General features: G+C 36.8%; 2 protein-coding genes across 11 annotated transcripts; both read left to right on the forward strand.

Moving 5' to 3' along the window:
- The first annotated feature begins 668 nt into the window (after positions 1-668).
- On the forward strand, positions 669-4766 carry LOC135680492 (small ubiquitin-related modifier 1-like). The gene is made up of 3 exons (XM_065194422.1): positions 669-827; positions 4319-4468; positions 4544-4766. Exons 1-3 carry the CDS (start codon positions 750-752, stop codon positions 4640-4642), a joined length of 327 nt encoding a protein of 108 aa, XP_065050494.1. The 5' UTR covers positions 669-749; the 3' UTR covers positions 4643-4766.
- A 1342-nt stretch (positions 4767-6108) lies between these two features.
- On the forward strand, positions 6109-8754 carry LOC135582255 (protein XRI1-like). Of its 10 annotated transcripts, none has more exons than XM_065194430.1 (9): positions 6109-6321; positions 6910-6968; positions 7045-7167; positions 7242-7372; positions 7460-7538; positions 7612-7714; positions 7810-7850; positions 8016-8105; positions 8223-8754. In XM_065194430.1, the coding sequence occupies exons 1-9, from the start codon at positions 6287-6289 to the stop codon at positions 8501-8503; spliced, it is 942 nt and encodes a 313-aa protein (XP_065050502.1). In that variant the 5' UTR covers positions 6109-6286; the 3' UTR covers positions 8504-8754. The 10 variants fall into 10 exon arrangements, with proteins under 10 accessions (XP_065050502.1, XP_065050501.1, XP_065050495.1 ...); XM_065194429.1 differs by having other exon boundaries at positions 6145-6321; positions 7042-7167; XM_065194423.1 differs by lacking the exon at positions 6109-6321 and adding an exon at positions 6363-6523 and having other exon boundaries at positions 7042-7167.
- The last annotated feature ends 3694 nt before the right edge of the window (positions 8755-12448 follow it).

Genomic DNA, 12448 nt, shown 5'->3' on the forward strand with positions numbered 1-12448 from the left:
AATACTCTTAACTTTATAATAAGATAAATTGTTTTAATTATTTTTTATTATATTTAATAATTATATATATACAATATTATTTTTAATAAATATAAATATTATATATCTTTAAATTATTTAATATTATTTATTTTGAATCGATTTAAATTTTAGATTGATCGAACAAATTAAATTGTCTTAGTTGGTTCATTAAAAAGATGAAAAGAAAAAATAGCAGCATTTAATGGGAGTGAAAAGAAAATGACTTTTAAGATTAAAAAAAAAACTACTAAAAAAAATATTCTTATCGTTTTGAAAAGATAGTGAGTGTTATAATGAGACTTTTTGAAAGTTAAGATATTAATTTTTTTTGGAAAGAAAAATTCCTTCTTTTTAATATAGATAAGATCAATAGGGAATCTCAAACTGGCAAAAAGAAAACACACCATCTTTTCGTACGACTGCAAAAAGAGAAGCGAAAATAGCTTTTTACACTTCCCCGTGCCTCCGATCCAACGGCCTATCATTCTCGACCGAGAGATCGTGACCGTCCAATTCGCACAACGGAGGCGCGGAAAAGGCGACTCCATCGGTCACCTTCCGTTGGTCCGCAGGATTCCCCACTACGGCGGACGTGAAAAGTTTATGGATTCGGACTCTGAATACCGCCTTTAAATCCGCGGGCTACGCATCTCGCCCTCGCTCGACCTCCCCTCCCTCGTCTTCTCCTCCCGGTAACCAAGGTTGGGAAGGCAGAGATCGATCGAGGGATGTCGGGTGCGGGGCAAGAGGAGGACAAGAAGCCGGCGGATCAGTCGGCGCACATCAATCTCAAGGTCAAGGGGCAGGTCCGATACCTTCCGTTTCCTCTCCTTCGCCCCTTTCCCCCTTTTTTCTCTGTTTTACTTATATCCGATGTAATGGATTTCTTTGTGCTATGTGATCTACTGCTTTTTGGTTGCTAGCCTGCGGATTCTGATGTAGATCATCTCGCCTTTTTCCATTAAAAGATTTGGTGTTTCGTTCGCGTATTGAAGCGTGGTTGTTGGCGATGGAAATCTTCGCCAAAAGATTTGACGTTTTGTGAGTTGCTTGGGTCTTTGGAACGATGCTTATGCTCTTAGTCTAAATTTGAGCGGCCCAATGCACTTGGCTACTGCCCAAGAGAAGGTCTACTGTCAAATTAAGTCTTGAACTTGAGACTATGGAGTATGCTGGATCATATCAATTAGACATGTTCTACGTCTCAAGCTTAAATTCTTTTACTTCCATTTCGTTCGTGACTGTTGCTTTTCGTTTCCCGAAAGAAAAAGCTGACTCCTTTCAAATACTCTAACCCTATGTTTAGAACTGTGTTTTTCATTAATTCCTCAGTTGCTATATAGATTTGTCTGGTTCAATGGATTGGGGAAGAGTGTATTAAGGTTCACAAAGCTGATCTTGGTTCACCGAGGACATTGATATGTCAACGAAAGTAGTGGGTCTGCAGATCCACTGATTGAGTTTTATGCTGGGTTTCATGTAGGATAGAGTGCGTGTGCGGTTTCTATCTTCGGTTGGGGTTAAACAACATTAAGTTCAGAGTAACAACAGAATTTAACTGGACGGATTTGATATTTAAGGAATATAATATGTTGATATAATTGAACGAGGACATATTTGGTAGGTGATCTAATGCATGTATAATCTGATTATTAAATACTTTGTTGTTCCACCATAATTGTCGAATCTATGTGCGTAAAGATCCATGTAGCCTGGCCTGATGACCTGGATTCTTGGCTTCTTGTTGTTGGACAAGTTATCCAGTCTTGTTGACCCACTTGTCAATTATGCAATAGAACTTTCAATTAGTTAGAATATAATGTTGATCCAATTGAAACTTGGCCTTATTTTTAAGTGAAACTTCATATATAAAGCCTGAAGAGGCTAGAGTGTATGTGCAGCTGGCAGAATTAGGTAGGTGAAGAAGGGAAGTTCATTGAGTAGTGGTTTGTATCTAGGAACCTTGCTTAGATCTTATGTTTACTACCTTCTTTGCACAAGAGAGTTAACTTTATGATGCTGCTTAATAATATATGTCAAACAAAAAAATGGTGGAATTATCTGAACATATATAAAAAAACCTTTTTTAATTTTAATCTATTGCAATTTTTTAGGATTTATGGCACATGTATGTGTCAACATCTTTGAGGACAAAATAAAGAGTTTGCAAGAGTAGTGGCCTGATTCTCATATGTTCCATCCATGAAAGTATCAAAAAACTTTCTCAGTTTTGCAAGAAAAAAGTGCAGGCAGTTTGTTAACATCTATGATTGCTTTGAAAGCATTATGTCAGAGGTTTTGGTATCAGTGTGAGACTGAGCACATTGAGGACTATGTTAATTAGTTCATTTATTTTGTATCATGTTATTCTTCGAGACAAATTGGTTGTCATCAACTGTTACATGCTAAGTGTTTGAGGCAACTCGTTGCTCCAATAAACATAGTGGTCAGTATTTATTGGAGCCTTCCACTTTTTGTTTGATATTTTGGGGTGCTAGAGAAGTCAAACATTAGAATAAGGTATATAATTTTTTGCGTTAAACTCATAAAAGAGTGTTGTACTTCAAAAATTGCAGAAACTACAACCAACTGAAGTCAAAATTACAGAAAACACACTGAAGGAGATTGTAGAGCCATATTTATTGAAGATGCAGAAAATTAAAGATAGATTTGTTTATGTGAATTCACATTATCATAATTAACTGAATCTTCAAATACATGAATCATATTGTAATCTAGTTCTTTCACATCCATTTTTCCTTTGTCTTATTTAAATTTTAAGAAATTGGGTTAACAAGTTTGGAAGTAACTGGATATCTTCTTAATATAGACACCAAAAGCATCATGAATTGGATATATGAGCGGAATCAATTTTCCAAATGTGACTATTGTGACTAACTATGCTTATGCCTGATATTGTGATTTGTGTTATAGATTTAAAGTTCTATAAGTAAAATTAGTTATTAACTGACACTTTTAGGTAGTAAAACTGATAGAACTATTTGGGTTTCACAAATAGTTATCAGAATCGGATTGGAGATTGACCCAAGTCAAGTCTTAGCACATTGGATTCTTGATTGGACAGTTGGGACAATTGTTTGGACCACAAGTTTCTTATTTTCTGAATAATATAAAAATATATTTATTAACTAATATAAAATGTATGAATAAGATTATAAAAATAATTTTATAAAGAGCAAACACGTTAAGAGGATGAGAGAGATAAAGATACTATAGTTATCCTCTCTTCCATCCATATAAAGAAAAGAAGGCTTTAAAAAATACCCTTTAGAATTCAAATATATTTGATAATAAATATATATTGAGAGTGTTTAAATCTTTCTAAGGCTTAAATGGTTTACTTAGTAAACCAAATCAGTTTAGAGTGAATATTTATTTTTGTAACTGTGCTTGAATTAGATATTAATGTATAAGATTTTTTCTGTCATTATAGCTATACTTGAAACAAAGATTAATGTATAAATATTTTTTTTTAAAAAAAGTAGTAGATTTGATATAGAGATCAATATACAAATGAAGGAAAAAAAAACAGAGAATACTAGAATTGAGATAGGAATTAATGCACAAATGTAGTAAGAAAAATAACCTTATACAAAATTAAATGGATGGGCATAGGCCTTTTGAACACATAAAACAACCAGTTACCATATGAACTACGTGTTGGCAATTCAGGTAAATTTTAAGATTATTTGAAAATTTAGGGTATCTCAGTCTTTTTACAATCTAAATGATCTAACTAGTGGACCAAACCAATCAGGGGTTTGGTTCCTGGTTTTTCCGGTCTGACCAGTCAGTTCGGTCAAGTTTAATAGCTATAGTTTGCCTAATAGTTGCATACCTTATCAGTGCAAACAAAAAAAAAATTATTTTCAAGTACATGTATATTATTCTTTAATGACTCTAGAAACAACTAAATGGTAGGGACATCTTATTTTTTACTTTGTGCCTGTGATGTATGGTATTTATTTTGTTCTCCCTTAAAATTATATATTACAGGAGCATTTTGTAACATATCTTGATTTTGATATATAGATATGCTTTCGTTTTTCTAAAAAAAGGTTATTCTGTTTATGTTTGACCGCTATGAACTTCTGCTAAAAGTTATTCATATTACCACCTGAAGTCTCTCCATTTCCTTGTTCTACCACCTTGATTATTTGGATGAATATTAACCGACACCACATGGACTGATTTATCTAATCTTGTAGCATGAATTTTTGCTATGGAGTGTCACATCAAACATGTGCTAATTGTTTGCGGGTCTTGTGTTCCTTAGGATGGAAATGAGGTTTTCTTCAGGATTAAGCGCAGCACTCAGCTGCGGAAGCTCATGAATGCCTACTGTGATCGCCAATCGGTGGACTTCAATTCCATTGCTTTCTTGTTTGATGGCCGTAGGCTAAGGGGGGAACAGACTCCTGATGAAGTAACCGATCACTTTGTTATACATCTTTTATTCTCAGGTGATTTCTTCCATAATTATTTTACTTGGTTCTTGCAGCTTGAAATGGAAGATGGTGATGAGATCGATGCCATGTTGCACCAAACTGGTGGTGGTGGTCTGCTGTGCACAGAGATCACCATGTTCTATTTAGGCTAAGATTAAGAACTCTGTAAAGACAGACTAGCAGCTACTGGACGTAATGATCAGTTTTACAGTGTGAACTACTACTATTTGTGGATGAATTAATAACATAACAGAGACAAGAAGTCTACGTTTGGGATGTTGTTATTTCCATTCTCCTTTAGTAGTTGTTCTTTTTGACTTATCAATACCTTGTTCCCTTGAAGTGTGATTTGGTGCTAATAATTGATCTTAAATAACTCATTGATTGTTTTTTTTAATAACTCATGATTATTGAATACACCCATCGGGGCTGTTGTTAGGCATTCGCTTTCCGTCATGAGCGACTAAAAACTATGTTTGAACGAAAGCTGATATGGATTATTGTTTTCAGTAAGAAGCTTCTTGGATGATCCGAAAGACATTGTTGATCGATACCGATATGATACATGTCGCGCTTCCTCCTGTCTGTCACGACGGAGGGAAGGCCATAGCGAGACAAGGTTTTCCCATAAAAGCTTCCTGCAGAGGCATACGACGACAATTTGATTAATGCCACTGGGGATAGTTTGCAACAATTGGAAGCTTTGGAAGGGAACAGAGCAGTGGGGGGATACTGGGGAAGTGGGGCCCTGAGTCCTCGCTGCTGGCGAGATAATGGGGAGGTATGGATCCACGTGACGCGTCTTTTGACCACGCCACGCCCCGTCGCGGTAAAAAGCGATGCACGTCCCAAAACACAACACAACACAACACAACAAAAGAGAAGCAGGACCTTCTCCACCTGACCATTCCGTACTCACGTTCCCAGCTGTGTGACGACTAGACAGCCATCATGCGGACCCCACGCGTGGTCGCCGCGGCACCGTTCCGGGTACTACTTGGGTGTCGGACGAGGCGTATCAGGACTTTCGAGACACGGAAGCGTGCTTCGCGGGGCCCACTCCCCCCACGCCTCCTCGTCTCCCCCACCATTCTTCTATCAACGGCAGCTTCTGCCACTCGGAGCTCACGCGCTAATTCGGGTCTGTTACGCAAAGCCCCGGATCCGATTAGCAAGTCTCCCAAGGGTAAGGACTCGATGCCGGAACTATCGGATCCGGACCATGGCCTGAACCCGTTAACCGAACGAGTCCGCTCCGAGTCATGGATGGGGTCAGGTAACGGAAATATTGGGTTAGGTCGGGAATCCCGGATCCTGCCGGACCAAAAACCAGCCTAAGATTTTACAAAATATACCAGAATGCCATCGTGGCTCAAGCAGCGCTCATCTGAGACAAATGGCAATGATGTGAATTGTCGCGAAATGTGCGCTTTAAGTTTGATCCAAAAAGGCCATTACCCATTAAATCAAACACAAATCATGTAAATTAAGTCGCTTCTCTTTCTCGCCCATTTCTCACCGCCTTCGAGAATAATATTCATTTACCGTTTACCATTTTGGATTATTTTCCAATTTTGTTTTCCTTTTTTAACATTTACTCTCTTCCATCAACCGATCCATCCACTGGTCGCTGTCAAACAAAGGGAGTGAGAGAGAAAGAGAGCTGAGACGGAGAGTGATGCTACCTGCTATCCCGGCCAATTTTTGTTGATATTCTTATCGTGTTTGATCCTTCGATTGTGATCGGTAATGGGCTCGAGTCGTTCTGGGGTTTGAAGGCTTCGAATCGGAGGACGATGGAGTTCGAGGATGGCAATGGCAAGAGCAACAAGTGGGTTTCTGTTATGGGGTTTTCTTTTCTTCTATGCTTTCTTGCTTTATTTGTCGATGGTACTGTTTGATGGAACTTCAAGACAGAGATGGTTCGAAAGGCGATGCATGATTTGTAGCATTGGCGGTTCCTTTACGGGTTGGGGTTTTCCTGTTTGGTTTTCCGATCTTGGACTTCTTCTACCGTTGATTCGCCCCTCCTGGTAAATGGATCGGATGAAGATTGAGATCGGTGGTTCTCGCGATGTTTTTTTTTGCTGCGATCGTTTCACAAGTTCGCGAGTTTTCGATGTACGGAATATGTTTGATTCGTTTGTTCTTTTTTTTCCCCCTTTTTTTAATTCCTTTTTTCGTCGATCCGTATTTTACGAATCAGTCGGTATATGAGAAATGTTGCTATTTCGATTCTCACGTCCTTCAAATCCAAACCCTTTCCCTTGTTGATTCATCCTTTATAGTTGTCATCAACCAAGCAGTTAGTTCCTGCTGATCTTCCTTCCATTTACATTGATCTTAAGGTACAATTTGAGTATTTTACCTCTTGTAGATGCATTAGAATTTACCACGTTGTTTTTTATCGTCTTTGTAGCTGTGGGATGTGGGAGTGGCAAGGAGATGAATACAGTCTTCAGAGAAACACGCGAAATGGTTTCTTGCTGTCTCATAACTGTATTCTCTAGAGGACCTGTCATGGCTTTGCCTCTCATGGTTTTCTATTCAGCAGAATTCTCTCACTTGTTCTGGGATGAAGTATGCCAAAATGAAGATGATCTGTTATACATGCTGGATGAGCATACTCCCATTAAAGATTGTGCAGATCTGGGACACCAAGTTTCTGATGTTGGAGGTACAATTTTCGTCTGTGATGCTTGACTTTGTAAATTACTGAAAATTTCATAATTAGGGGGAAGTTGTATTCAGATGAAACTACCAAAGGTTTGGAAGAATGCAAGGATTCTAATCAACTTAAGAGGAGACGCACGCTCCAGTTCACTACTGATACCAATGAGGCTGCAAACGACCAAATGACCTCTACAGTTTTCAAATCTAAGGTTGAGTTTGTTATTTACTTCTCTTATTTGAAGGAATTTTGTTAATTCGTTTTAAGTTTATGATAACTCAATCATATATTTATTCAGTTGATGGAGAGCTCCATGATGGAAGATGGGATTTCAGAAAGTTTAGAGTGCACCACACAGTGGACTTTGGGCTTCTCAGGTTTGTAGTCTTCTACTAATATGAAACATTCAAGTCCTTTAAACAGTTGTTCTAAGTCTGTTTCTTTATTAAGATGATAGGTCTGCCATCAACTCTGACGGGTTGGATCAGTCATCCGATGGGTGGCTAGTAGATTACCTGAATGAAAGCGAGACACATTGCAGCCCTGATGAAAAGTCTGCCGCTTTAATGCTCTCAATTTATCATGCTCAGCCACCATCATTTTTATTTTAACATGCATTTCTTAATGTCATTATCTGGCTTCCTGCAGGAACAATATTGTAGCCTTCAATCAGCAAGTTGATATTTCTGGTTGGTAGAACATAAACTTCTGCATGTGTTGCAAACATTGTGTTGATATTTACTGATTTAAAGTAATTTAATTGTGAACATAATTCTTTTTCCAATACTAAGACATGATTGACTCTGAGAAGTCTATCTCATCATTAGCTTGTTACTTTTCATGTTTCTATCCAGAGTTCTACCATGATTCACCTGCCATGGAAACTGACATGGTGCCAGAGACTCCTGCTCCAGCACATCTGAAATTCTTTAATGGTGTGCTTGGTACTTGAGTTTGTTCTTCTAATTTTGTTGCTTATGCACACTTTGGCTTGTATAGCCATATATTGTTTCCAAAATTTACTCTTAACCAGTATGTTTATTGACCTTTTCTCATATCAGGTAAAATGTCATATATCAAAGGTCCAAAAAAGTTGACTACCTCAATTGCTTATCCTTTTGCTCTTATTAAGCCTTGTGGAGTTCACGGGGATGTGACTTTGAAGGACATAAATCAACGGATTCTTGCTCCACTGCCATCAAAATCAAAGCTTAAGAAGGATGAGGATCCATCCATTTCTTATCCAACCTCGGCTTTCTCTGGGAAGCCTGTGGTTGTCAAAACAAAAATACGCACTGAAGGTGGACAAGGTAGCATTACAATTATGAGAACGAAAGGTTGAGTAGATATTTGATAGTCTTTTGAATATTTTGTTTGGCCTTGCTCATGTGTATCATCATTTGATGGTTTGCATGGTAAGTACTTGCCAAGTACTGTAGAGATGCTAGGCTTTTTGGAATCTTCTTGTGGTGTTGAATTTGTCAGTTGGAGTTATTTGTTGAACTTGTTTTTTGGGGCTTATTTTTCACACTTTCAGGTGTTATGTAATGACAGTTGTTGTGCATCTAATGATAGGAAACTTTTAATGTGTTACATGTATCTATCACCTTCTACTTGAGCTGTTTGAGTTGAACTTTCTCTAACCGATCTGAGAAGCATTGCATCAAGAATATTATCGACATTGTAGGATGTTCTTTGGTGCATGAGTTAAATTTGGTTTGCCTGTTTGCATTCTCCCTATTGCAGGAAATCTTCTTATAGCAATTTTCAGATAAGTTTTCTGAATTCAAACTAAGACAAATGAAGATACAAATATCAAGGAAGCAGATTCTTCTGTGATAAAAATTCACAGGTCATCTTCATCCGGTATCGTTCAGTTTTCACAAGCAATAAAACTATGTTTTTCAGAAATTGCCCTTAAACCAATAGAAAAAGAAACTTGTTATGTCAGTTTTGGTGGATTTTTGACATGATAAACAGTAGGAAAATGTATAATTGATTTTGCTGAAAATTGATAGCAAAGCTTGTGAATTATGAGATGATAACGTGGTGCATGGAATATGGTCTGTTATACATGTTAATGCTATGCTATAGAGACAAGCCTGGTATTACTACCTTATCCGTGGTAGCTAAACATCTTTTCTCAGGAATGTTTTCAATTATCATCAAACCCTTCTATGATTATGTATTTATGTTCAGTATATTTAGAGTGACATAAAATGTAAAACTGAAAATATGTTTGATCTTTGAAATTTCCATTCATTAATATTTCTACAATGATCAATGCCCTGGCAGTGACTTGGGGAGTGATTTTCTGTGTTACTGATTCTTGTAGGTGAATTACTGAAAGAGTAATATGGGGTTTGAATTTTTCTAGTACGTCCATTAATATATCTTTATCTTTGTTTTAAAGTATCATCTATCGGTATGATGTAGACATATTCAGTTTAGGTCTACATTATTCCATTTTAAGTTTGTGACATGCTGAATGCAGGTTTCAGGGGTGTTCGCATTTGTTTGTGACTTTTGTAGTGTTTCAATTGTTACTTTTAGAAGTTGCTTTTTAGTGTCTAGTATCTGGACTTATACTGATGCTTGGGAGCCTTGCTTTATGTATAATTCGGTTTAAAATTTGAAGTCATTATGATTCAAGTTTAGATATTTTAGAGGTATCTTTACATAAGTTTTTGTTGAATTACAAATTTGCAATATAGGATTTTTTTCCATAAGTTAAATTAGGACTTAAGTAAATGTATATATAAACTGGTATACAACGTGTCATATTGGATTTCAGTTTGATGATTGAAGGCTGAAGTTTTGTTGGACAATGATATAGTATCTCTCTGTTTAGTTTTATTCATTTTTTCTCTTTTCTTTTTAATCATCCATAACAATGTACTCCATGTTCAATTATTTTGATCATAATAATGAGTGATCCTCCCGTTGAAGCCAATGAACCACTGTATCCATTAGTTATCTCAGAACTACATGACCTGTGGGATTATAACATTCGATGTCATTATGTGCCGGATAGTTTGTATGTCTAAGTTGAATGGGACAAAGGATTTTAATATCATACTAAACTCTTTGCCAGTTGTCGCTTGGACCGGTTTGTACATCAATACAAATATATAGCAATTAGGATTGGTTGGTGTTAATCAGGGATAAAACAAAATGGACAAAAAGGATCGCGGGGAAAACAGTTTTGTAGCAAGAGAAGTAAAAAACTTTTACCGCTACTGGATCGGAATTCTCATCAAATTGGAAATGCAAATTATTCTAATTCTTCTTGTCTCCTCTTCTCTCTTCTTTTGGGACCTTGAACTGAAAACACAAATTTTAGAGGTCTTTATGAACCTTGATTATTAATTTATACCATAGACCAGTTTCAGGTGAACCAAGATACAATTATAGAGGTTTTTATGAACCTCAATTCTAAATTTATACCATAGACCAGTTTAAGGTGAACCAAGATACAGTTTATAGGTTTTAAGGTCATGCAACCTGGGGTTCACTGTTAGAATAGGGTGGTCTGCATACTGGTCCATTACTGGATTGGTACATACTACCTGATATGAATGGTATACAATGGAATTGAAAACCCTGCATGGGATGGAAAATCTATGTGAGATAATGGAGGAAATAGTGTGCTGAGAATCTGATGGATGAAGACCACCTAGCCGGTGTGCCAAGAACTTGTCATTCTTTTTGAGGTCATTTGTTTTGTCAAAAGTGAAATCACTTCATGAATGCAAGTCCGAACAAATGAATCTGGAGGTGTTTATTAGTTGAAATTCAAGTTCCAATGGATCCTATGTTGTACTGCATGGAATTTTCATAAGTCAATAGTGTACTGAATGGTATACAATGGAATTAAAAACCCTGCGTGGGATGGTAAATCTGTGTGAGATAATGGATGGAATAGTGTGCTGAGTCTCTGATGGATGAAGATCACCTAGTCAATGTGCCAAAAACTTGTCATTCTTTTTGACGTTATTTGTTATGTCAAAAGTGAAATCATCTTTTGTTCATCAATGCAAGTTCAAAAGAATAAATTCTGCAGGTGTTTATTAGTTGAAATTCAAGTTCCAATGGATCCTATGTTGTAGTGCAAGGAATTTTCAGAAGTCAATACCATGTTGGTTTAGTTAGATTGATTTTATTATTTAAGCATGGGTCTGGTCTTTGGTAATATTGGAAATGATTATGTCAATTTAGGTTGGGTTGATTTCAAAATCTCTGGGTTCTTATCATTAGGATAAGTTCATTTTTTAAAGTTTGGCGGACTTATTTTTTCTAAGTTGCAAAATCTTTGGGTTGGCAGACTGATTTATAGTTGCCTTTCGATGCAAGTATCTGAGTTTGGCAGATTAAAATAAATAAATGTTTTCTGACTCTCTGGAACTGTATTTTGGAGTTGGGCGCTATCTAGCTTGAGGTCAAGTCTTATGTAGTAAGCTCTTTCCAAATGTCAATGGCTGAAGTCTGTCTCCACTTTCATAGTGCTAAATGCTGTCATATCCACTTTTGAATGATGTTCACTCTGTATCTCATGTTTCCACTGAAAGCAACTTTTTTCCCGGATAAAGATGTCGAATGATGTTCCTCTTTGCAAGAGTCAGAAGAAGCACAAATGAAAGATTAAAGAAGCCTTTGAAAGAAGTGTTCATTGTGGAAGATCCAACCTAGTCATAGAAGAGGTTATGTAAAAGGAAGTACTACAAGGAGATCCAGAATCAAGCAGCAAGATGCAGACCATTCTTGATGAAAAGTTAAATGAACTATCAGGTACTACCGATTATTGAATTCCAATGGTATGTGTTCATGGATCCTTTTTCTTGGGCATTTGCTACAGAAGATAGATGCTCTCATGAACATTTGATGGTGAATTCTGTGCCAATGTTTATGCTGAGAGTAGTTCAAATCAAACAGTTCGAGCATTGGAATTCATTATCTGAGTTTTATTGTTTAGTGACAGGCTTGGGTTAGGAAGATCACAAGGACATGATTCTGCACAGCAGAGTTAACTGATACAAGATTGGTTCAGGTTATGTGGAACAGAATATCTTCCACATTGGATTTTTGTAAGTGAAACCTGCTTTGTGCTGAATGATAATGTTGGACTGTTTACTGCAATTCACGATATTAGATTCTGATGCTGAATAAGTAGGACATGATTTGTAACACCACAAATTCTTTGTTATGCTTCGTGGCTTAAAGATTAAATAGCTTTTGAGCAGCATAACATGAAATTTTAGCACTTAAGGTCCCCTTACAGACCACTCCT

This window comes from Musa acuminata, chromosome BXJ1-8, assembly GCF_036884655.1.
Source record: "Musa acuminata AAA Group cultivar baxijiao chromosome BXJ1-8, Cavendish_Baxijiao_AAA, whole genome shotgun sequence".
Lineage (NCBI taxonomy): Eukaryota > Viridiplantae > Streptophyta > Magnoliopsida > Zingiberales > Musaceae > Musa > Musa acuminata.